The sequence below is a fragment of the Amphiura filiformis genome, chromosome 11 (assembly GCF_039555335.1).
Source record: "Amphiura filiformis chromosome 11, Afil_fr2py, whole genome shotgun sequence".
Taxonomy (NCBI): domain Eukaryota; kingdom Metazoa; phylum Echinodermata; class Ophiuroidea; order Amphilepidida; family Amphiuridae; genus Amphiura; species Amphiura filiformis.
The window spans coordinates 15616722-15644022 of record NC_092638.1 but is presented as its reverse complement, the minus strand read 5'-3'; the positions used below and the strand labels follow the sequence as shown (position 1 = coordinate 15644022).

Genomic DNA, 27301 nt, shown 5'->3' with positions numbered 1-27301 from the left:
AACGTCAAGAAGTCACATTTTTTCTTCTATCAACACAAACGTATGCCTAGTCCAACAGTATTGGTGGGCAAAGATGAGATCAAAGCACAGGATTTAGGACTTTCAAATTGTATGGATGTTATAGGACTTTGCAGCTGTATCTTGGTCTTATTGTTCACTAAACTTACTGTGCATTTGAGCACATGGATTTGGAAGTTTAACTGAAACAGATAACCAAACACTGTACTTATGTTCAGAACATAATCAGAATTGTGGTTGTTTTGTTCATTCATTTCCTCATCCGACTGCGACCTAAGAGTGTCACATTCTTGCATTGCCTTCTTTGGATTCATTCTCAAGAACCGCACAGTATCATCAGTATTTGTGAACTGTTATACAAATTTGTGCAAGTGATATTATGATCCATCCAATGCACTTTCATTGCTTAAAGTTGGCACTTAAGCTAATTAGTGAAGGTATACACTTAAGCTAATTAATTGCGAATACTGTATCAAATCAGCTAATTGATGTTGTGACCACTCACAAATGAACAACTAATATTGTGGATATACCAATTTGATTCGACTGTGACCTAATATCAAGGATGCTCTTGTTATCTGCAATACATGTATTTATGGGTCACTTTGGACCATCCTTCTATTTCACAATCTGCATCATTCTTCTTGCATCATCCATCAAATCTGAGGTAGATTCCAGATGTGCTCCACAAACCAAAGGCTTCAAACCATACATGGGGACCGGACATCGTACCATGCTCCCATCAGAAAACACAATGTTAGTTGAACACCAAACTAAAAGCTTGTACAATGTGAGTAGCGCTTGGCGGTGTGGAATGCTGTGTCTGGTACATGAGAACTGTATGTCATATAACTATGCCAGGACGTCAAGAGTTTGTCAACTGAATGATGCAGATGCTGAGGTCTATCCGTGTCATCTGGCTCAGAGTGATGAATTTGGATACTTTCAGATTTATGATGACTACACTTGGGTAATTATATAAATACTCTTTGAATGTGAAGTATATCATTCTGATATCAAATAATTTTGATTTTTTAAAATTTGTGATACAATAACCGGACTGGAAATGTCAAAAATGTAAAATTTAAATAATTTGCAATAAAATTTGTATTGTATCACAAATTTCAACAAATCAAAATTATTTGATATCAGAAGGACATTCCTCATGTTCAGAATGCAAATTGGTGTGCCTGATGTGCTCTCAGGTCCCACAAAAAATACTCTGCAAAGTGGATGAGTGAGACCTTATGTGTTTTTAAATTGTAAATCTAATATTCAATCCAACACTTGAGCTCACAGCATTGCGATGCTTTAAGGTGGCTGTGTACTCTCAGATATGCATGTAGTAAAAGTGCAATAACTTTGTAATTATTCGCGCAAGACATATAAAAGTATACATTTTTATAAAGGCAAGACATCAATAAATCTTAATATAAATACAGATTTGGGGTAAAAACAACAATTATGAAGAAAATCACAAAAAAGTGAGTTTTTGGCAATATTTGTGAGGTACATCATAACACAAAAACACTCTTTCCCAAATATTTTATTTTGTTTTTAGCTCAATCTTGAGGCTCCATTCCAAAAACGGTTTTTTTATTTTTTTGATATTGGCCTTAGTTTTTGAGATATTGACCATATAAGGCATCAAATTGAACTTTTAAAATTCACAAACGCCTATTTGCACAAAATGATGCCTAAAATCGGAAATAGACCAAAATATAAAAAATGAGAAAACCGTTTCTTGAGTCGATCATGCTTTTCACGATGATCATATTTGCTTACCTATAGATGCTGTATTTATTGAGTTATCGTGTACCTAAATCGTCATTTTACCGAGAAAATGAACATTGAAATAATGGCCGTTAAAGTTTAAAGTGGTCACATTTTGCCCTTTCATCCGAATCTCACAGGAGAATCGGCAGTTTTCGTTTTTCTACCTTATATTATGTGAACATCGGGTAAATCCACAGCCCGTTGAGAAGTTTGAGCGAAATCCATTCATAACTTGATATTCAAATCGAGGAAAAGAACTTGAAAAAACCCACATTTTATCAGCTAACACGGAGCCATTTGACCACTTGAAATTAGTGTTTCCAAAGGATGCGCCACGCATGCAGATAAGCGTCGGCGTGTCGTAAGCGTATCTGTGCGTTAACAAATTGCTTGCGATACATGGCGCGATGCGTTGTTGCTGCAGCGTGTCACCCGCTGATACAACAAAAGATTTTCTCTCTTTTATAATTGCAAACACGAATGAAATAGTGAAATAAAATCCATAAAATAAGCGCCAGTTGGAGTTTATAAATCTGGATTTTCTTTCCTTGTATTTATAAAAAACATAACAAAGTAACAAATATAAAAAAAGCTCAATTTTGCGAAAGAAACAACGTCTTGAGTACACAGCCGCGTTAATACCTTAAATAATAAATAAATAAATTAACTTTCGTGTTTTTAGTCAATATCCACTTTGCCGAAAGAGCAGTCAATTAAATGAATAAAATGTTAACAAATCCGGGGTCGGTCAGGCCCGTAAATTTCCGTTGCCTAAAATGACCATTTTAAAAGCTTTGCACACTGGTCCTCTAAGACAGACTTCCTTTTCCTTTGATGACAGGATCCACCTGAAGTTGCAGCTGAATGTGTAACACCACCAAGCACTGACACTATAACAGAGGGACACTCAACAGAAATGACAACCCATACAGAGGGACACTCAACAGAAATGACAACACAGACCCCATCATCAATCACCACAGAAGAGATAGTATATGGACCCTATAACTGCACACTGCCACTATCAGGTAGGATCACAAATTTAAACTTCTATTAATCTTTTACTCTGCCATAACACCTTCAGATGATCAGAAATGTTTGGACTTTGGAAATGTATCATTTTGATTTATGAAATGTTCCAAAGTGTTAAAAGAACAAACTTTGTCAGAGTAAAAGGTACTTGACAAAAAGTGTTAATTTCTTAAGAGGCATATACCCTGCCCAATGACACAAATTCAGGTACCACATTTTCTCGAATAAACGCCCCCGGGGGCTTTGCATTTTCCAACAGGGGCGTTTATTAGAGGTCATTTTTAGAACGATAATTCCCGTTAAAAATCATTAGGTAAGCTTAAAACTAATGCTGAAATGACAAACTACGAACTAGAAATACCGACTTCTGGTTCACTTCCAGGTTTCCGTCCAGATTTTAGTTGATTATCGATGCTATTATCGATGCTATTATCGACCATAAGTGCAACTTGGTAAGCTTACTACACAGGATAGCATGGAAATATCAGCATTTTTGAAACATCTTGGTTTTAAAAAAGTGGTAGGGGCGTTTATTTGAGGGGGGCGACTATTCGAGGAAATATGGTATTCAGCAATGTTTGGAAATAGCTGCTTGAGAAAATTAACACACTCAGCAATTACGATGTTTCACCCATTCTTGTCAAACATCTCATAATCTGTTCAAGGTTTTCTCCCTAACTTTTCCTAGACTGCGGAACATTCTGGACAGATGAAGAAGTACGTGCAGCAATGAAACTCGAAGACACTGGTGACTTCAACTGGTCTGTTTCTCATATTGTCAATGGAGACCAATTCATCAACAACAACCAACCATGTACTAATATATTGGAGACTGACCCAGAAACTGAGCCCTATTTACTTTACAGTAAGTTATAGTCATATTGAAAATATCTATAATAAATTACTGTAACTGGTGAATTAGTAAGGCTAAAAACTTTTTGATTTACATTATTTGGAAAACAGACTTTTGCGATCACGAAGAACAAGATCGTCGCACCCCAATAAACTGTCAAATTTTGTTTTTGTTTACATTAAGGGGTCAAATTAAGTTAATTAGTTCCAAAAGCACTGAAAAGGCCTTTCAGCTTAAAATAACAATGCCATATTTTTCACTCGCATACTCTTTTTTGTCCCATGCTCCGGTCACTGCATCAACTCCTACATCACACATTAGAAACTCATTAACATGTATTGTTTATTCAACTAATTTGTCAACATTAGCATGTATTTAGTGTTCAAAGGGTAACTGATTTTTTATGGAGAACCTATTGTCAACAGTAGAGTATTTGTTTATTGAATTAGTGTTTGATGCTTTTGTGTCGAAGGACAAATTAATCAGGGTTGCCAAACTTGTGGTTTGGTAGCCCAAATGGGTGACTTTTAAGATTTTCCCCAAGACTTTCGACAATTTCTTGTCCCATAGGAACAGATGGTTAAGAAAAAAATGGGTGACTTTTCAGCAATGCAGGTGGAAGTCTGGTATGGCTAAGCATTTGGATGTCTTGAAGGCCTACATTTATTCAACTAAGGAACTGTGCAAATAATTAATTATAAGCCCTGGGTCGGAAAGGGTTTATCTGATATTGGGTCACTCATAGGAATAGCTGATAGGTAGTCTGTGTTTGTGCAAAATATTTAGGCCCATGTTGAACGTAAGTGTCCTACAAAATTGTAAATTTATTTTGATTGTTCTGAGACTGCACTTCAAATTGCGCTGCATCAGGTGAAATTGCATCACAACTTTCAAAATGAGGAGCACCCCAAGGTAAATAAATTAACTCAAACATTGAAATTGCACCTGACCTTCTCAATTGTAATTCCTAAATGACAATATCCTCTTACCTCACTAATCACATTTTAAATAGAACATTAAAAAAAATTATATATTAAGTACGGCAAAAGACAGTGACCGCGAAAGACGGTGACCACAAAAGACGGGTGACTGCTAGTAATTGTTATTATTTTCTTTAACGGCAGCCTAGGTATCGTTGGTTGAAGCAGCCAAAAAAAATTGATTTTCATTATCGATCAATATATTATTGAAAAATAACACTTTGATGTCTTGCAAAAGTTCACTCTACAAAACATAATTTGAAAACTTGCTTGATTTATTGTTGTTAATACAAAATTTGTGTAAGGGCTGAGGTATATTTTCTAGATTTGGAAATCTGCTAACATTGACAGTTTAAAAAGAATATCAAGTGAGCAAAAATATTGAGCTTGAAAACCAGGCAAATTGCCCACATGGTCAACCACTGGTCACAAAGAGGGAATCATTATGACGTAAACTGTCCCTCCCCCTCCAACTTTGGATACTGGCCCAAACTAGCCTGTGGGTTCAGATATGTACCCATAGACAACATATCTATAACATTGGAGTTATATATCACCACATACTTTGAGCCCCAGGGGACCACCCAATTGAAAAATGAAACATCTAAATTTTTAAAAAAACGTTAGCTAGAAGTAGAATACAATCTTACATCAAAATATTTGTCAAAGAAAAGAAGTTATATGAGTAACCAAAATTGGGTCAAAATCACAAATGACACTTGTGAGTCCCAAAATTTAAAGTGACGAGTCCTGGCCAAACTTTAAGGGGCCATTTTTCGCAAACGGATCACGAGGTTAAGTTTAGTGTAGGCATCGGAGTTTTGCGCGATTTAAAACAACAAAATGCGCTAGCCACTTTTCAAAATGCCCGAAAATGCGCCAAAAAATAGGTCAAAATGCGCTAAAATGCGTGATCCCCTGTTATCAATGCAAAACACGAAAAAACATCGGTAAAACGATGGCATGTCAATCAATTACGACCGACTTCCGGTTCATTTCCGGGTTCATTTCCAGTTTAAAAAAAAAAAAAAAAATAAAGATGGCGACCATCACAAATCGTCGATCGAAATGTCAAAAGCAAGGGTAAATTTCCCCACATTATGCTTGGTTTAATGATCGTTAATTGTATTTTGATGTACGTAAGTGAAGTTAGAACCAATATTGCGTGAATTTTCTTGTAAATGCTGCCGATTTGGGGCATAAAATCGTAAGTTTTAACTTTAAGCTTATCGATGGGTCAAAATCGTGAACATTCTCGATGGAACCCAAAATGCGCTTTGGACACCCAAATGCGCGAAAATGTGCGCTTTTGCGCGAACCGCGCAAAACTCCGGTGCCTAGTTTAGTGTGTAATTAAATTGTGGCCACAGCAGATTATTCTGATGGAATTAATTTCATCAAAATCTGAGAGGGTCACTTGGGGTTCCCTGGATAATTTGACGTAGAATGACCCTTTTGTCCATTCACTATGAACCAACCACAATGGCCTCACCCCAATGACATAGTTCAATAACCTCAATCAAACAATCATAGTGCAAAATTTGACCTCAAGTTGCAGAGTTTGAGTTTTTGTACCCAAATTTTCAAAGGTCATTCAATAAATGTACAAATGTATTGGGGTTAAAGACTTGTGCCCTGATAGATGAGCATGTTGTGGATCCTAGTGATTTTGACTTAGTACATAAGAAACGTTCACTTGTAATGAATTTGTTATGTGATAATTTGGTTGAATACTGTACTTGCTGCTGAAATCCTTGCAAGTTACAAAATATCTATTGTTCTCCTAAGATTTCTTCCTTACTAAAATCTCACTTTTACACCCTTCACTAGGAATGTTTATACACTACCATGCCGATGTGGGAGATGGTTACTTTGGCTTTTGCTTGACCCTACATAACAGCACAGGTATAATATTTCAGAAATGCACTGGCCAAAAGACCATAGACATAACCGAGATACCGCCAATGGAGTTCTTGCTACAAGGCGATATATTCAGATTTTCCATTCTCCCGGCCGCACCTCAAAGCTCTGTTATATACGAGTCAAGCTTTGATGCTTCAGGTTTCCATCGTTATGTTAGTTTGGCATTTGGCGGGATATTTGTGGTCGAGCTTGGCATATGTGCGGATTTAGTGGCGAGAACTTGTATTAACCCCGAGCACTACCTGCCGATCTAACATTGCCTCTGATTGGTCATTTACATGATATTTTCACTTTATCACCAATCAGAATGGAGCTTTGCACATAATTCAATCCAATTTTTTTGCGTGGTGAAATTATTTTAACAATGTTGCTGACTGGGCCAATTGATAATAAAAACTTCTTTTTGACCAATAGGCAGGTAGTTCTCATGGGGTTAAAATAAGGATTTCTCACATTTTCATATGGATTCATTCTCTGAAATTAGGCTCCATTTCATGAAGTCAAGGAAATCTGCATCTCTCTGTGAGTCATAAAATTAATGTATTTCGATTTGTACCACAGCATTTTTGCACAGGAATTGAAATAAAGAAAGATTGGCATGCAAATTAAAGTGAAAGCCAATATTTATGATTTCAGTCAAATTTGCATTTTGTTGTTCTCTGCCAAAATTATGAAACAATATTTTTAGCAACTGTCAGGAAGATTTTCTAGAATTGTAAGCTAAAATAATGAGTACAAAAGAAAACCCATTTACTATCTTGGAAACTTGACTGTAGAGCTCTATGGGGGGATTTAACATCTAATTATAAAAGACATTTAATTATACAAACATAACAAATTTGACAGATTCCAATTAGGCCAAAAAAATTGTTTGCTTGCCCTCCAGTGGTATTTTGGGGTGGGTGGGTTGGTCGGAATTTTTTAAATGACCCACTGCTGTATAGGCCTGTAGGCAATGAGCATGGTCATGTGGAAAGATAAATTAATACTTCACTTCAAGATCTTCAATACACATGCACAAGATACACCATAGAAATTGATTCAATTAGAATGACTGCATACTTACAGGCATAAGACACTATTTATTGGAAACATTGATGCAGAAATGGACAGTTATAAATGTTATAATGGGTTTACAGTAATGATTTTCTTCGTAAGAAAATATTGTTAGCAAATTTGAAATGCAATTTACTTACAGAAAAAGCAATAAAAAACATTAAAATTGTAAACTAAAAACTAAAAAATGGTTTTTTTTTAAAGGGCCGACCCTGATTTTGGGTCGGTCGGTGGAGGGCAAGCAAACCATTTTTTTTGCCTTACGTGTAAGTTGGGACATGTAAAATTTGAAGAAGAAAAAATAACCACATTCATTAAAAAAGATTGCATGTCATGAAAATCAGTGAAGCATAAATAACTTGAAAATGGATAGTCTCCATTGAATGGATTGATGTTTCACTGGTACTGTAATTAAGAATGCTTGTTTAGCTGTCACCACAGTGGCTACTAATGATTGTTTATTTTAATTATTTTGTTTGCAGTTATTTACTGTAAAAAGTGAAAAATTTTGCACAGTTCATTGAGATTTTATAGTTTCCTATAGTTTCCTACAGAAGCACAGAAAATGTGAATACTTTTTCAGTAAATCCCATGAGCCTTTGTGGGTAGACCTGAGATGTTATTAGATGTCACACCGATGTGCACATCATTTAGCGAACATCATTACTGCGCATTTAAAAGCCACAAAGCCATATTCGCGTGACGAAGTTGGATGTCTACCCAGGGTTGCCAAACCCGCGATTTGGTAGCCCAATTGGGCGACTTTTGAAGATTTTCCCCTCGACTTTTGACAATTTCCTGTCTCATTGAAACCAATGGTTAAGAAAAATTTTGGGCGACTTTTCAACAATGGCTCCCGCGACTTTTGATAGTTTCCTGCCCCATAGAAACCAATGGTAAAGAGGAAAATTGGGCGACTTTTCGATTATTTGACCCGCGATTCAGGCTGAAATCTTTTGGCAACCCTGTGTCTACCTGCAAAGATTACGGCTTTCACTATACGTATGCTATTATTTACAGTTGTTACTTGGAAGCACAAAAACAAATGTAGCACCAAAAAAATCCTAGTTTTACAGTACCAAAACTGATTAATGAAAACAAAAATAAATGTGTAGACTGTTTTGCAAATAAATAAAGAGTTAACAATTTATTAATTTACTAAAAGCCTCCACAAACACTGTTGTCTTTTTATGGTATCAGTCTTGTATATATGTGAGTATATTGTGTGCCTGCACTGTATTTCGTTACAATGCTGAGAGTAGTGCATGCATCCATGCATACAACAAACCAAAATGGAAAAGTGATTACTTGGTCTCTGACTATAAAGTGAGACCAAATTTGTGTAGTCTTCTGCAAATAAATTGCAAATTATATTAATAATTAAAAAAAAATTCAACTTGTTCAAAATGGTTCACATGCATGGCTGCCAAAAACAATTGCATCCCATCCTCATGAACACAACACGTTGCCCCTGATGAGGCTTGAACGCACAACCTTATGATCAATATTTTTCAAAATTGACCTTGATGCCAGACACACTCTTGATGCCAGACACCTTCCAGCATAACCTGAAAAGAATACTAGTGGAATATAAACATCAAGAAACAAGTTTTGATAATGAAAAAAAACGAGCTTACCTTGCTGGGTCTACTTCATAGGATATATACATGAGTTCTGGGTCCATCATCTCCTTGATAAGAGGCTCTAGTTGACTGTGTAGATAGTTGGAGCCATACATCTTGAAACAGAATGCCATGATCTTGCTGGCTAGGCTGTTGCCTCTAAATAACGTCTGCATGCAATCTGCTAGCTCAACCTGAAGGGGTGAAATCAAGATAGCAAAAGGTGCTTAACAACACATTCTTTGGCTTATAAGTATAGTGTTGCTTTTAAGCTTTCTTCCTTTGTCTTTTACAAACATTATACAAAACTGCATTGTTTATATACAGATGGGAGACTTAGTCCATTTCTAATAACCCCATGTGACCCTAATGCTGCTGTATGAAACTTGGGTCAGGCATACTTCCAATTTTTGTGCATTTGTGATAAGATCTGGTCCATGGGGGACAAATGCGGCATTTTTTGAAATTGAGATAAAGCTAAAAATATGAAGTAAAAAACAATTAAAGCCTTAATGTACGATTTCCGTCATATCTTAATTTTGTTTTTCTTTATTCAAAATGTTGAAATAATATTAGTAATAACTGCCGGGAAGGGTTGCTGTCCAGTTTAAGCTGAAATAACAAGGTAAAGTGAAAGAAACCCCACTGGTTATTTTGGCCATTTAACATGCAGTTCTATGGGAGGACATATTATCATAATAATATGTCGAACTTTGCTCTGTTGACCTACAAAGACAACAAATTTGGCGGTTCCATTTAGGTGCAAGTTGAGACATGTGTAAACATTACCCATAAAAAAAAAAATCGGGTTTGAAAAAATAAACTAATTTCATATTATCAGATCGTACATTATGGCTTTAAATACTTAAGAAAATAGACATCACAAAACTTCAGACCAAGTATGCTAGACTTTTGGTGTTTTCAGAAAATGAAAGCCTAATGTTTGTGTAAGGTAATAATTATAGTAACTCAATTTTCAAAAATGCCTCCTTTGGCCCCCATGGATCAGATCATGTCACATTTTGTATCTATTTAAAGCACCATGGTATTCTGTGATGAATGGCTGTAAATGTAGAACACAATAGTGTGAAACGATATAAAACTTCTGGTGACAAAATAAAACAAAACAGGTCAGGACTGTTCAAATTGAAAAAAAAATCACACAGCTGAAATATTGCTGAACAGTAATAATAATTGTTATAATTCATCATTCGTTGGGCAGGAAAAACCTCCTGTGTCATTGGTAGTCCCCGGCAAAAAACGCAATCTTGGTTTTCTCACCGCAATTCTCGCTATTGAGTAATTATCTCGCTTTTACAAACACTAAAGGTGTTTAATCCTGTAAAAACGTCCAAAAATCATTGAGTTCCGTGCCTTGTTGACAATTCATGTCATCAAGTAAGCTTAAAATGCACTCACCAGTGTGTAGTTTAAGTGCTCTCTAAAATATGTTAAGGTAATTGAATACAAATTGTAGTAGTTTATAGTTAAATTTATTAAACTGAGAAAGGATTTATTATGAACAACATATTGAGGTGGAAATAGTTGAACTTCTGTTTATGTTGTTCATCCTCCGATCGTGAATCGGCAGCATGCTTACATACATTAGACTGCTTGGACTTCCAGAGGGCAGTATATTGTTTTTAATATTCAGGGATTTTTCTGTTTTTGGCGGTGATTTACGGGGAAAATCTCGGTTTTTAAAGCAAATTTGGGGTAAATCTCCCTTTTATTTTTTCATATCTCGTTTTTTGCCTTTAAAAATTGCGTTTTTTGCCGGGGCCTAGTCATTGGCCCCTGAACATGTTTAAAGCAAAACCTTCTATGTAACCTCTTGGCCATTTTGGCCCATGTTCAAGGGCCACAAGTACATAGGAGGATTTTCCTACCCAAGAACAAATTTTATAACTGTGTTCTACTTACCTCTTTTGAGAACATATTCCACAGGAGTTGATAGAGAAGATGCTTGGCATCGAACAAGGTTACAAACACTCGAGCTAATTCATCCTACAATGAGAAAGGAAACAAAGATACAAAATGTAATCATCTAGCATGCAGATATGCCTCTAGGTCCTCTGAAATAAATTCTGAAAATTATGCTGGATATATCTCAGCTGGCGGGATCCATGTGGAAGCGCGCACCTTGGTCTAGGGCAGACATTTATAAATGAATTTAGAAGAGTAGCAACGACACCACTTGCATTACATTCCAGATGTTAAATCTACATCGTATACAAAATTAGAGGAATAAAGGATCGGACATTTTTATTTTAGGGCCGTTTTCTATAACATGTAGCTCTATGGAGAGCATGCCTGTTGAGGGCGCTATAACCTCCATTTTAGTAACAAAAATGCAATTTTTTTTAAATGACCGGTGATATTTTTCTGAAATTTTCAGAGTATGTAGTACGAACATGTAGAAATATAAAACCAAACACAAAAAAGTCTTGATACTTATCCTTCCCCCCTACTTTTAATTAACTGATGGATATAAAGCCATTGACATAGAGATGTTTCATATTATTAAATTCTTACCGAAGATCTATCATAATAAGAGATACAGAATTGTTTTTTGAAAAATAAACCGAAATTTTTTGCATAAAACATGATGCAAAGTCAGTCATAAATTGATGTTTTCATATCACTCACCATCTGAGATGAAGCCACAACATTTGCCAATGCCATGGCTATAGGAAGTTCCCCTTTGTCTCCCAGCATGGTCACCAAGCCTACTGAGTCTCTCAAATCGATCCGCTAGCACCGTTTCTGCAAGGGTGTCAAATTCTGTACCTTGCTGGAGGATTTTTGTGAGGACCTCAATGAAAGCTGCTCTGGTTTGGACATCATTGTGATATCCTAGACCTGTGTATGGGAATATAACAAAAATGAAGTTTAACAAAGTACAGGGAATGTTAAACTAATTTGCCTTTGTTGAGAAAATGGATAATTCTGTGTAATTGTTGGGGTCAGGTCGTTGCTAGGCAGATTGTTTTGGTAGTAGCATGGTCCGGGAAATCGCTGTTTCATGGTGGCATTGGAGCGCAATTGTGTTTTGATAGTTGACTGTTGATTTTCACTCAAACAAGACAGCATCAAAAATTATCCCACCCACCACTCCCAATTTTAGGCATGTTGTTGGTGAAGAAAATTTAATATATTGCCTATTTCAATGAAGTTCAGGTAATGTTTTTAAAAAAAAAGATAACAAAACAATAAAAGAAAGAGAGATGGATGGCTTAGCAAGAATGCAGTGCAAAATGGTTAAAATAATTATAGTTATGACTGTATTTTATTAGCATGACTGTATCTCTAAATTGTATATATCTCAGGTTCCATCAATATGAATACAATACATTGATGAAAAACATATAGGTTCATGTAGCCGTATTAATAATGTTCAGAGTAAAAGACAAAAAATCTGAAAATTCATGAAAAATCTTCTCAGCAGATTTTACAATTTTAACATAACATCATTTGCATTGAGTACCTTACCTATGGAATGAGTGAGTCCACTGTCTATATTTGCATTGAGTAGATTGGACATGGCTTGTATGGTACATTTTCTGAGATGTGCATGGGTCTGAGTATCCGTGGTAACAGGCTTGGAGGAGTCTACTGATTTCTCCTCTTCTCCTTCTGTCAGATCATTCAGCAGGTTCATGAACAATGTGAAATACCTGCAGAGGAAAGGAAAAAGATATACTCTAATAAACACCCCCATAATTTCTCAATGAAAAGGTGACTGTAAAGCAGAAATACACATGTCATAGAATTCTGTCAACAAGCATATATGTGACACGATCTGGTCCATGAGGGGGGGGCAAAGGTGGCAAATTTGAAATTGAGATAAAGGCAAAAATATGGAGTAAAAAAACAATACAATATATAAGAAAATAGACATTACAAAATTTCATAACTTTAGAACCAAGTATGCTAAACCTTTGGGGTGTTCAGTATTTAATACCCTAATGTTTGTATAAGATAGCAATTATAGTAATTCAATTTTCAAAAATGCCTCCTTTGGCCCCCATGGAGAAGAACATATCACATATTTACCACGATTGTCTTTGTGTGATCACAAAATATATTGAATTTGTGTTTTTTGTGCAGTACCTGCAAAGCTGGAGTTTGGTAAAAATGTGTGACCAAACCAGTAATTTATGTACTTTTTTAAAAGTACATAAATTACTTATGTTTTAATTACCAAACATCAGTAATTTATGTACTTTTAACAGGGGTGTGACTGAGTGACTTCTATTGAAAAAAGAACTTTGATCAAAAAAGAAGAAAAAAGAGGAAAAACACTGAAATATATTGTGGGATAGGCTTTTACGACGGGAATTCATAACAATTAGTGGGTTTTTAGCGGGTTCGCCGTCGGACAAGTTTAGAACTGTCAAGCTTTAAGTCAGGAGTAGCTCTGACTTCTTCAGGACAAAGTACCTAAGAATGAGACATGTAGACCGCCCCTTGTCTACTGATGACTCTGAAAAGAGTCGTTCACTGAAGACTGCCCCTTGTCAACAGAGAACAAGCAGATCTCGCCTATCTGCTAATATAAAGGTTTTGGTGCCCCTTGTCAACAGAGTCTTCATTGAACAGCTCTTCCTCAGAGCCAACAAACCTTTAATTTAGCAGATAGGCGAGGTCTGTTTGTTTTCTGTTGACAAGGGGCAGTCTTCAGTGAACGGCTCTTTTCAGAGCCACCAAAACTTACAAAATCAGCAGATAGGCGAGATCTGCTTGTTTCTGTAGACGAGGGGCAGTCTTCAGCAAACGGCTCTTTTCAGAGCCACCGAAACTTACAAATTCAGCAGATAGGCGAGATCTGCTTGTTTCTGTAGACAAGGGGCAGTCTTCAGCAAACGGCTCTTTTCAGAGCCACTGAAACTTACAAATTCAGCAGATAGGCGAGATCTGCTTGTTTCTGTAGACAAGGGGCAGTCTTCAGTGAACGGCTCTTTTCAGAGCCACCAAAACCTTTATATATTAGCAGATAGGCGAGATCTGCTTGTTCTCTGTTGACAAGGGCAGTCTTCAGTGAGCGACTCTTTTCAGAGTCATCAGTAGACAAGGGGCGGTCTACATGTCTCATTCTTTGGTACTTTGTCCTGAAGAAGTCAGAGCTACTCCTGACGAAAGCTTGACAGTTCTAAACTTGTCCGACGGCGAACCCGCTAAAAACCCACTAACACTGAAATATGCTCAAAATGGGCTGAAAATGAAAGAAAAAACCAAAACTTTGCCTGAAAAAAATTTCCAAAAAAGAGGAATTCAGCTAAAAAGAGGAGATTTCACATCCCTGTTTCAAGTACATAAATTACTGATGTTTGGTCACACATGAATCAAAGCACAACTTATAAAACCAGCTCATAAGCTTGCAACTCAACAGTTACCAAATTTAAATGGAATTCTACAGCATTGGACTTAAGATATCTTACACTTCCCACAATGCATTTCTTCCATTTCAATTTTCTGTACTGATTTGTTATCTAGTGCAACATGGGTCAATAGTGACAAAATGTACCTTAATGAACAGGGCACATCCAGATCTTGCAAAATATGTTTATTTCATGACTACTACCCATGTTTAGCCAGTCTATTCTCAAAATGAAAACAAAGGAAACCTATACAAAATAATGGGAATGCGATTTGATGAGATGAGGCGATGTATCACATTGCAAAGGATTATGGGAAGACTTACTTGAGGAATAGATTAGACTTTGCTTCCATGATGTCCCCTGCATCTCCTTCTTCAGGTTGTAATGGTAGATTAACAAGTAGCACTGACATACCCTCCATACTGGCTAGATCTAAATCTCTGCAATCACAAACAAAAAAGAATACCATTTGTTTACATTTTGAGAGCATACACAGTGTAAACACAGAAGTGGGGTTCTGATTGGCTGATTCAATCATTTGACAATCAGAGAAACAAAACAGGTGATACACTTGCTGGCATGAAAGAACCAATTAATCGTACACAGTGTAAACACAGAAGTGGGGTTGCGATTTGGTTAATTCAATCGTCTGAAAATTATATCAACAGGCCGGTAATCTGAATGACCGATTACGCGTCAAAGAAGCGATCAGCGCAGAGCGGCGCTCATCAAAGCCTGGCATATGCGCCTTATTACCACGATGCGCACATCAATCAGAGCAAAAGAGTGCTGTATGTCTCTGAAAGTTAGTGTAAATGACATGAACTGTAAAAGCATCATTGCAAAGATATATGACTGTGATAAGAATAAATAAATAAATAAATAAAATAAATTTCGGATTTATATAGCACCTTTTTCCAGCTAGATCTTGAAGGATTCAAAGCACTGTAATTTCGCTGCCATGGTGAATCATCACAATCAGATCACATCATCTAGGCCAGTTGCAGCCGAACCTGGCGCAGACCTATCCGCACTTAGATTGTAACATCCACTAATTATCTATGCAGCTCCCCAAATTCCATTGGGTGACGGAAGTTTTTGATAACCAAACAACTAATCACCGATTTTTTTGAAAGCAGGAGGAAACCGGAGATCCAGGGAAAACCTGCGAGAGCGAGCATGGAATCGGGATAAACCAAATGCACATACAGTCCTTGGGCACGGCCGGGAATTCCTCTCCTAAGTTTGCTCTGAAAATGGCATTCGGGTATTAACAACTAAGGTCTCTGATATTGACCTTTTATGGGGAAAAATCTAATCCAGCTGAAATTTTAAAACCCATGTCACAGAAAACGCAGGAATGCAAAAAGTCACCATTCCCCACAAACACATATTAAATTTCAAACCATTTCTTGGGATCTACATAACAAATCTTGCAAATGATAGAATTGTCCTCCAATGCTACCCTTTTCCTGGAGTAAGTTTACTTTTCAAGTGTGCACAAAAAACAAAACATACCACACAACCTAGATCCCTGTGAAGACAAAACTCGGTGCTACGGAAATTGCACAGAATATATCACCCAAACTGGTGCAAAAAATATGATGTTAAACAACCATTTCAAGACAAGAAACACAAAGTCCTACCCACACACACATAAAACCACCCACTGCCATCACACCAACCTCAAAATACCAACCACATTTATATGATACAAGATGACACATAGGTTTCAAAATCGGCAAAACTTTAACCAATTTCCCTACAAACAAGCATCACACCATCCAAATAAACTTGACTGCTCTAACAAACGATGTTTACCTAAAATTAAAGTAAGGAAACCAGACTGGAAACATGTTGTGTAAAATGGACTCTCCCAGTGTAATATTCATCTTAAAAATTGTGTCATTTTAGAACTTTTCATAGTCCTGCGACCTGCTGGGAGATAAAGGGGAGCTTCCTATAGCCATGGCATTGTGCCTTCACAGAAAGAGAACTACCTGCCGATTGGCCAAAAAGAAGTTTTCATCATCAATTGGACCAATCAGCAACATTGTTAGAATAATTTCACCACACAAAAATTGGGGTGAATTAATTGCAAAAGCTCCATTCTGATTGGTGATTAAAGTGAAGATATCATGTAATTGACCAATCAGTGGCAATGTTAGATCGGCAGGAAGTCCTCAGGGGTTAACACAACAAGAAAACAAACAAAAGAGTAAAACTGGGAAACTGATTAACCTTCAATCATAAACGCAGCGTCAACATCAGTTAAGGACCCTGGTTCAATTCCCAGTGGAGGTCAAATTAGCCTCCTATCCAATTACAGCATTTACATTGTGGGGCACAGGCAGTCGATGACAAGTATCTTGCAGCCAGTTCCGATCAGGGTAATGCCTGGCTGTCTTTACACCCTCCTAAGGACCCCAATGGAAATAAGCTATGTATATAGGAGGCTTTCTCGGGTTATCCTGGGCTATAAAGTTTTAACAACCAACATCAAAAAATGCCTGATGAAGTCTGGCATGTCCGATTGTTACAGTGTTAAGTGACTTAATTTCCAATTTTCAAATTGATCCTCCTTGGTGAGACTCCAATAATGAACATCAAATGGTGCTACAAAAGTAGAAAATACAAAACAAAACACACAAATATATAAGCAAGCACACAATCCACATAATAAATCATCCACACCATATACCCAATACCACCCTACTAAAATCACTGACTGAAAGAAGACTATATTCCATACAAATGACAACCATGAGAGTAGAACCACAAAACAAAATCTATGATCCCCCACAACATCCTTGATCGTGAATGACTCACAGCTTCAGACCAAATCGTGACCTCATGCGAAGGAGACTACTGCAGTCAAGTCCCATAGGGAAAGATGTAAGCTGAAATATTTGTGAGCAAGCCATCATGCCTTGATCCCAAAAGCTAAACAGATAAAGGAATGAATATAATCAGAGACAGAATTTAAAAGACTATTTTGCGTCTGACGTCACCTTCCTTTTATGCATTACTAACCAATCAAGGATAATATGGAATTTGATTGACAGTGACTGTCAGACACAAACTATTCATTTTAATTCTGTCAAGGATTATAAATCAATAAATAAAGGGAGAAAGAGTCAAAACTTTTTGTGTTTCAGTGTAATTGGGCTATTCCATTTAAAATACATACAACCCCTGTGGAAAATTTAGCTAAAGTCTTCCACAGAGGGAGTATAATTCGAATAGATTCAACAGTTGAGTAACTTCTATTTGAAATACTCACTCCAGTTGTGGAACATATAGGTAAAGCCATAATACAGAGGGAGTATGGGTTTCAAATTGATTAACCCTGACCAATTACATTTAAAAAACATACTCCCCCTGTGGGAGATATTTCCAAAATCTTCCACAGGGGTAGTGTGGATTTTAAATGGAATAGCCCATTTCATAGAGTGTATAAAGCATAATATAAAAGACTCATTGGTGAAGCAGTGATCAGAAATTAGGACAAGTTTATATTGCTAAATTATGAATAGATTGCACACATACACACTCGCACACCCCCCTACAGGAGCACCCCGGGGGGCACTTTACATTTATTCTGCTCTCACTATGATATATCACACCATATAGCTGCTAACAACAATGGCGCTGGTACGACTATCCGTAATGGCTCCCCATTGTACACCTGGGCTTTAACCCATGATTAAGTGTTTTGCCTAAGGACACAACATGGTGGCTGCAATATGACTTGAACCCACAACCTTTTGATTATGAGTCTGGCCATTTAAGCGCTAGGCCACTATTCTTCCGTCACGCTAAACAAACAAATGCATAGTATTCTCATCATATTATCACCATGAGAACTACCTGTCGATTGGTCAAAAAGAAGTTTTCATTATCAAATGGACCAATCAGCAACATTGTTAGAATAATTTCACCACACAAAAAAATTGGGGTGAATTATTTACAAAGCTTCATTCTGATTGGTGATTAAAATGAAGATATCATGTAATTGACCAATCAGAGGCCATGTTAGATCAGCAGGTAGTGCTCAGGGGGATATGGGACAGGTGACATCAGAACACACTACATCTTACAATAACAAACATTTTCATCAATCACAAACAGACCTTGTGAGGGTCTTAGCCTCATCCGCAGACCCATGAGCCGTCGCTCTCAAGATCCAATCAGACACATAGTCCACAAGCTTGTTACGGAATCTAATCTCCTGGCGGAGCGACAATATATCTCGTTGTCTCATCATGGTGGTTAGCAGTTTACACACCTGGACCTTGATCACGGACCACGGGCGTTTCCCGTACTGGGGTCCAGTCGGCCTTACATATCTAATGGCGCTAGCACCAGTTCTTCTATACTGAATACGCACATACTCGGCTGACTCTTGCAGAGTTCTCCAGTACTTGTCGCATGACTTGAATCACATGTTCAACAAACATTGTGTTGGGTTCTGTGGCCAGTACCTGTTGAAATAAAAAAAGAGCACATTTTACATTACATAAATATTATACACAATGCTTTAGTAAACCACCAAGTTCATTTTAAATACATTCCAGCTCCCTTCTCGGTTGAGCACTTTACTGTGGATGATTTACCTTACTTGGTTTTATTTAATATTATACACATGTGCACCAGATATGCCGTGTCATTTTTTGACATGGAGAACAGCCTAGCTTCTCTTTTGATGTTCACTGATGTATGTAAAGTGTGACCTTCAACACGTAAAATTCGGAAGACTATTTAGCATAACAAAAGGTTAGTTCCTGATGCACACAGTTCTGTGGGGCATGGAAATTGGTTATTTGCATAAAAAATACAATATTAAATCCTTTTCTAAAGTGTTTGTGTATAAATTATATGTCATTAAACTATTATACTAAAACAGGGTTCTATGATTTCAAGACAAAAAATTCTGTGACTCTTCCATTACCAAGTTAGAAATTACATGACCATTCTCAATTGTATAACTTTTTTTTCAGGTGCCTTTTTTTAATATATAGTTTTCATTCAAAGATTAAGTGACTTGTGCCATCATTCATTAAATGTATCTTTAAAATTATTTATTCTTTTTAAATTTCAATTCTTTCCATTTCATTCCGAATCTTTTATAAGCCTTGAAAATCATTCATCAACTTTTGTTGGGATTTTGCTTTTATGTTAAAATGAATGAGAGAGATAGAGCAAGTGGATAAAAGGACGAGTAAATGAACGAGCAAACAAAACAAAGGAATGTTATGAATGAATAATGAACAAATGAAGAATTGCATGAATGAATGTAAAGAATGAATATTGAATGGATGGAAAAAAGAAGAAATTAATAAATAAATGAACGAACAAACAAACAAACAAATCTTTACCTGTCCATTGCTGTCAAAAAACCTATCCACATGGATCTTGATTTGTTCAAAGAGATTATGATACAAAGCTGGATCCAGTTCAAATCCTATCATCTCTTTCACAGAGTCTCGTATCTGCGCTCCCAGTCTCTCATTAGTACACACAAGAAGCTTGAGGAGACTAGCGATGAACTCATTGATGGGCCATGACGGAGGTTGTTCTGTGGAGGGGCCATTGGAGGCTATACTAGTCCTTGGTAGGACATCATAGGCCGATTCTAACCTGTAGGGTTCAAAAGCAATTGGTTAAACAGAAGTAATGCTGGTTTCATACTTTCTGCTGCGGTGTGACACTGAGTGACAGCGGCATGACTCTGAAAAACGCTATGTTGCTGCTCAGCACCGCCAAAAATTGTATCCTGAGTTGACTTGAATTCAATGCCTAGCGATCTGCCGCTTCGGGCAAAGTGGTGGAGTGGTTGATATATCAGCTTGCCATCGGTCACATCTAGGATTTCTGGTGCGACTGCGCAGTGAAGCAAAATCATCATCAGAGCGGCAAAGCGGCAGGAAAGTATGAAACCAGCATAAAGGTTGTAAGTGCATAATAAAACCAAAGCATTTACATACTTAAGTTTGTTCGGTTTATAGGCAGAAATTATTCAGGTTTTGTTACACACATAAGTCTGCGCCAGTCACGCATTATGCAACGTACAACTAGCATAAGCACTGCGTCCAACAGCATGCACGCCATTCTATATAAATACACAGTGTTATGTTTTTTACGCCTTTATAAGCCGAACAAACTTGTTTCATAGAGTCAAGTATTTTACCAAAGCCACCAAATGGACATTTATCATTCAAAGCACAAACAGTTCCATGCCTGGCTGTTCGTACACCCTGGAATGATTTACAAGGTTATATAAGATGAAAAAACAAAATGTTGCAGGGCATGGAGTCCCTTCGTATCACTGATAGGTGCAGCATGACATACCTGAGTCTTGGCGTTCTTGACTTGAGACAGACCCCTCCCAAGGCACACAAGAATCCCGTCATGTTTTGCCACTCCTGGTGAATAGCATACAGAAAACACAAAAATAAGGTTAACGTTGAACAGTAGCTTGGATGTTTCTGGTGTCCTGTAAGGCTGCCAATGTACTACATACAGGATAATTTATTTATATGACAAATTCTAGAAAACTGGATAGTTTTGTATTTGTTGGGAATATGTTTAAGAAAGAAATATCTTAAGTTTGAAAGCAATGAATGAGTTCTTTGGAAAATGCACAAGACGTGTTATACAATAACATTTACATTTACCAATACATATATTTCTAATGAAGAAATATCATGTTGTAAGCTGTTACCGACTAATTGGGAAACAATGGGTAATGAAGCATCCTTTACAAACGAATGTGTCCAAGGCAGTAAAAACCATAAATAATGGGTGAGACATATCTTTTCTATTACCGCATAACACTTTTTTCCCACTCAAAATAAACTTCTCAATAAAAGTAATCACCCCTTTTTAATAAAGACCTCACAAAAAGTGACGCAGCCATTACAAATATGTCTATAGCTTCAGGACTTTTAATCATATTCACACTAATTGGATGAATTGGGAATCAAAATACATGTACACAAACCACCTGTCTATCTATGTTAAAATATTGTGAACACAATTACTGTACTCTTCCCAGTATAGTCCCACCTCCTTTTTACGTGAAAATTTTTCAAAATTGGGGAGTGGGATTATACTCGAATTTCAAAAAAAATATTTATTTATTTTTTAAGTTTTGGAGTGCCCCTGGACCTAGAGCTAAATGCTAGGATCATTCATGGTTGACTTATTTAAAGAAAAAAAAGTTTGTGTTTTTTTAATAGGCAAAGTGATAATTTGTGTTCATGTCACACTCTATTAATGATTTCAAAATGGATACAAATTCAATTCATTTTGAAAGTATGACATGAATACAAATTATCATTTTGCAGAATAAAAACACAAACAATTTAGTTTTTACTGCCTTGGACACATTCGGGTGTAAAGGATACTTCATTACCCATTGTTTACTAATTAGTCAGTAATAGCTTACAATGAGATATTTCTTCATTAGAAAAATATATGTATTGGTAAATGTTATTTTACAGCACGTCTTGTGGATTTTCCAAAGAACTCATTCATTGCTTTCAAACTTAATGATCCTAGCATTTAGCTCAAGGTCTAGGGACACTCTAAAACCAAAAAAAAAAAAGTAACTTTAAAAAATATATATATATGTATATATTTTACAATTCTGGAATATTTTGAAAAAAGAGGGGTGGGACTATACTCGAACATGGGACTATACTCGGACGAATACTGTAATAGTTCTGAAGCTATGGCATATTTGTAACGGCTGCGTTATTTTTTGTGAGGTCTTTAGAATATCAAATGATCCTCTTACTTCTAGTTCATGTTCCTGAGGTGGTATACTGTGATGCGATGCTCTCCTTCGTATCCCTGATTTACTGTCTTGTAGTTGATTATCATCACCACGGCTACGGTGACTACTCACATGACTGATTAACTGTTTGGTTGTATTCTGCCATCTTGTGTGGGTTTCTCTCCATGCCTACAAAATTGGAATGTATCATGGATTTACTGTATTTGCTCTATTATACTGGGTCATTCATGCACAAACGGCAGCTATCTTCGGAAAACTTTGATATGAAAAGGTTTATATTATCAGGAGTTAGCATGTTACTTCTATATACCTGACTGAATGTATAATGTACTATTCCATTTACCCCCACCCCCCTTCCCCCAGGCAACTTCCAGGCATCCAAAGGGGATATTTACCGGTATGTAAATATGACATATTTGGATTTCCATATAAAATGTCCCATACACAGGTCAAATTGGGCAATATCCAACTGGATTACAACATTTTGCAGTTTACTGCTGGATTTCAACATACAATGCACAAAACCTTTCACTTGAAGTGACCATATGTGACACAATCTGGTCCATGGGGGCCAAAGGCAGCCAATTTGAAATTGAGATAAAGGCTAAAACATGGAGGTGAAAAACAACAAAATACATCAGAAAAAAGACGCCACAAAACTTTGTAACTTTAGAACCAAGTATGCTAGACCTTTGATGTTTTCAGTATATGATAGCCTAATGCTTGTAGAAGGTAATGATTATAATAACTAAATTTTCAAAAATGCCTCCTTTGACCCCCATGGACCAGATCGTGTCACATATATATAGTTCAACTAGCATTGAGATATCAGTTTCAAAAGGAATTGCCCAATACAAGTTGGGGTAAGATAATTACACTACTGTTTGAATTCTAGCATAGACAAATGGAAGTACTCAAACACCAATGCAAATTAAACTTTGGGGAAAATATGCTGAAAATTGATGAAGGAGACAAATTTAGTATTTACAATTTAGAAATTGATACCAGGAGTTTAAATTCCTTACAAACTACAATATTGACATCAGTCAAACAAAATGATGAAGAGGTAACCATAAAAAATGGACAAGTGGAAATTATTGCTGCAGAAGATAATGAAGATACACTGGAATGTATGACAAAGGATGACAATACATTTGAGATTCACATCGCCATTTTGCAAAAGGCAAATTTAACACCAAGCCTATTTCTGTCGATGATTCCTATGAAAAACGGAGCGAATGGGCTTTTATGCCGTGTAAGCAGCCCTCGCCTCCACTTCACACAGTGAGTGAGTGAACTAGCTAGGTCACGGTCCAGTGAACACAATTCCATTCAATCTGAATTACATGCATAGTTGAATGATCACAGTTCTAATCATGTATACCAATGGTCTATTGTTCCATCTTCTATGCTTCTATGTCGTATGTGTGAATGCGATACCAGATGAGCCACAGAACAAACTCAACAAGGAACCTGTAGGCCTACTATTTACACCAGTGCCAAGGCGGAATGTTACTGTTGTTAAAACTAGGGGGTTCTAAAAAGCAACCGATGTTGTACTATGGAAATTCATCTAGCTCATAGTCATTATATCATCCGTACAGACAAGTAACTCTTAGCAATGATGTTCAAGAAAATCCAGGTCCTGTTTCTAATCCATGTGCTTCTTGTGAACGTCCAGTAGCAAAGAACCATCGCTATGTTTTATGTGACACTTGCATGAAACCCTGCCATGCCCTAACTTGTGGTAGACTATCCCTAACCAATTATAAAAATATCACAAACTGGACATGCCCCCGCTGCTTGCTACATGAACTTCCTCGATACTTTGATGAAGAACCGGATGTCCATACACCAGGAATTCACGACTCTTTTTCTATCGCTGCTAACTTAAAATCTATTAAAGGTTTAAGAATTATCAATTTAAATATTCAGTCACTCTTCTACAAATTAGACAAAATTAAATTAATTGTACTTGAAAGTGATCCTGACATTATTGGCATCACGGCAACGTGGTTACATGATGGCATAGACGACTCTGAGGTGTATATTCCCAACTACTGTCTCGTAATGACCGTGCGGATGGGTACGGTGGTGTGGCGTTCTACATTCATAACAGGCTTGAGACAAATTTGATTCATTTGTCTCAACCTAAGCCAAATAAGGTTGAAACCCTATGGATGAAATTAACCCTGCCTAACACCCGCCCGGTCCTTATTGGCATCGTGTATGGGCCTTCAGTTTGCAATGAATATTTTGAGAACCTGGAATTGGTTCTCGATGAAATTAGGGAACTTAGTGTGGCATCAAGAACACCTGCCGAAATCCTATGTCTTGGTGATTTCAATTGCGACATGTTAAAGCCTAATGAATGCGAATGGAAAAAGCTTCGGTCTATCATGTATACATATCAATTAACTCAAATTATTACAAGTCCAACCCGTGTGACTCAATATTCTGAAACATGTATTGACCATATCTGGACCTCTCGTCCAGAAATGTTTGTAAAAATGGTGTCATAACTTTTCCATATAGTGATCAGTGTTGTAGGTCTCGAGACCAGGTCTCGGTCTCGAGACCATCTCGAGACCTGGTTTTGCAGTGTCTCGGTCTCGGATGTCAAGGTCTTGGTCTCGAACTCAAAAGTCTCGGTCTCGGACCTCAAAAGTCTCGGTCTCGAGCGTTTTTTTGGTCGAGACCTGTCGAGACCTGAAGAAAAAGATATGATTTTCTATTGTTGTTCATTATTTTTATTCCTTACCCTAAATTTCAATGAATGTTGAAGAAATTGTTAAGAATAAAGATACAGAAATCATTTTATAAAGTTATAAAAAGTTATAAATGAATCATAAGTGAGCATGTTCGTATGTGAGCTTCCAATTTCAGTTCATGATTAAACATAGGTTGGCAGATGGCGGAAGCGAGGGTCCCACTAAACTTTTGCAAGGGGATTATTCTCCACAAAAGCATAATATATGAACAAATAGTTGCCCTGTGCAGTGTGCATCTTCTTTTCAGCACGAAAAACACTGTGTTTTGGGCCCAAATATGGTAAAATTGCTCAATTGCTTCACGCACTTGTCCCTTTACACACTAGCCTAATTTTGCCTCCACTGTAGCCAACATTTATGAAATTTTCTCAAAATTTGGAGGAAAAATTGTAAAAATTAAGACAAATAGTGTTAAACTGAGGGTCCAAATTTCTTGAAAAGTTGGTACAATGATGGGTTCTCTTTCAAATTCTCAGCGGCACACCAGTACCCCTACCCAAACCAAACTTGAATATCCCCCGGGATTAAACCAAGGTCTCGGTCTCGGTCTTGGTCTCGGAACTTAGAGGTCTCGGTCTCGGAAGGGGTGGTCTTGGTCTCGGAAGGTTTGGTCTCGGTCTCGATCTCGGACGGGCAGGTCTTGGTCTCCGTCTCGGTCTCGGACATAGAGGTCTTGACTACAACACTGATAGTGATCATTCGCTTGTGTTTGCTGTGACAAAATCACTGAAGCTTGTGAAGGGTCCTTCTCGCAATATTAAAGCAAGATCATATCGTTCCTTTGATGCTAGTGCATTCATAAATGACCTAAAACATATACCCTGTGGTAAAATTGAGGTTTCGGATAACCCGGATTTAGCTTGGAATATTTTTGAAGGCCTTTTTATTCCAGTTTGTGATAGTCATGCGCCCTTTAAGCAGATTGAGATCCCAAACAAACCTCCTCCTTGGTTTAATGAAGAGTATCTTCACCTCAGAAAAGATCTTCAGAACTTAAAATCCAAGGCTCATAAAACTAAGTCTGAGAATGATTGGGCAGCTTATAAAGCAATACGAAATAAGGTCAACAATTTAGCTACCAAGCTAAAAAGGGAATATTTTGAGACCTCAATTAGGGAAGCTGGTACAGATTCTCGTAAACTATGGAAAACCATTAAGACAGTGATTCCTGCTTCTCAACATAAACCGATAAATAGCTTAAATGTCAAAGATGCAGTAATTAATGATGGTGAGATAATTGCCAATGAGTTTAACAGCTTTTTTTCCAACATAGGCAAGGAGCTCGCTGAAGCCATCCAGGCTGACCCAGTCCTTGAGGATCATCCATGCATAGGTGCATCATCGGAAGCTAGACAGTTCTGTTTTTCCAGAATAACTGAGGAGGATGTTTATAAACTTCTCAAAAACCTTGCTGATGGTAAGGCCACTGGCCTTGATAACATCAGCCGAAACTCCTCAAGGTTGGTTATGAATATCTGGCTAAACCACTGGCTTATATATCACGAACCTAAGTCTGGCAACCGGTATTGTTCCCTCTGCATGGAAAGTAAGTCGTGTGTCACCGATCTTCAAGGAGGGGTATCCCCTTGATACTAGCAATTATAGACCAATCTCTGTTATACCTGCTTGCATGAAAATCTTTGAAATCTTGTTCACACCCAATTATACAACTTTGTTGATAGTAATAATATTTTGTCTTCGAACAAGTCAGGATTTAGGCCAAAGCATTCTACACAAACGTCTGTGATTATTTGCTTGATAATATGAGCTCAGGTCATTTTACAGGTGCTGTCTTTCTGGACCTTAAAAAGGTCCATCATAATGTTCTTGTTGAAAAGCTTCAGAGTGTAGGAATGCATGGCGTAGAACTTGACTGGTTCTCATCGTATTTAAATAATCGTTTCCAAATAACCAAGGTGGGAGATCATTACTCTACCAAGGCTCCCATAAATTTTGGCGTCCCTCAGGGGTCAATCCTTGGCCCCCTGCTTTTTACAATCTATATAAATGACCTCTCTAACCACTGATTCCAAGGTCTATTTATATGCTGATGATACAGCCATTTTTGTAAAGGGTAAATCAGTCGAA

The 27301-nt window shown here is 37.1% G+C and overlaps 2 protein-coding genes across 2 annotated transcripts in view; one reads left to right on the top strand and one right to left on the bottom strand.

Moving 5' to 3' along the window:
- LOC140163509 (neurofibromin-like) overlaps positions 1-27301 on the bottom strand; it is a 178002-nt gene that overhangs the window by 82845 nt on the left and 67856 nt on the right. Inside the window, 11 exon segments of the mRNA XM_072186823.1 lie at positions 9276-9454; positions 11184-11267; positions 11910-11993; positions 11995-12122; positions 12753-12937; positions 14965-15081; positions 18775-19050; positions 19052-19125; positions 20020-20281; positions 20993-21066; positions 22443-22610. Of these exon segments, the coding sequence (XP_072042924.1) occupies positions 9276-9454; positions 11184-11267; positions 11910-11993; positions 11995-12122; positions 12753-12937; positions 14965-15081; positions 18775-19050; positions 19052-19125; positions 20020-20281; positions 20993-21066; positions 22443-22610 (1631 nt within the window).
- LOC140163941 (uncharacterized) lies at positions 40-7475 on the top strand. The gene is made up of 4 exons (XM_072187243.1): positions 40-988; positions 2636-2822; positions 3515-3691; positions 6490-7475. The coding sequence occupies exons 1-4, from the start codon at positions 584-586 to the stop codon at positions 6834-6836; spliced, it is 1116 nt and encodes a 371-aa protein (XP_072043344.1). The 5' UTR covers positions 40-583; the 3' UTR covers positions 6837-7475.

Bases quoted from the DNA above. Each gene is read 5' to 3' on its own strand.
- LOC140163941 (XM_072187243.1), top strand. From the start codon at position 584: ATGCTCTTGTTATCTGCAATACATGTATTTATGGGTCACTTTGGACCA. The intron at 989-2,635 runs GTAATTATATAA...CTTTGATGACAG, and splicing joins TTTATGATGACTACACTTGG to GATCCACCTGAAGTTGCAGC. The intron at 3,692-6,489 runs GTAAGTTATAGT...ACCCTTCACTAG, and splicing joins TGAGCCCTATTTACTTTACA to GAATGTTTATACACTACCAT.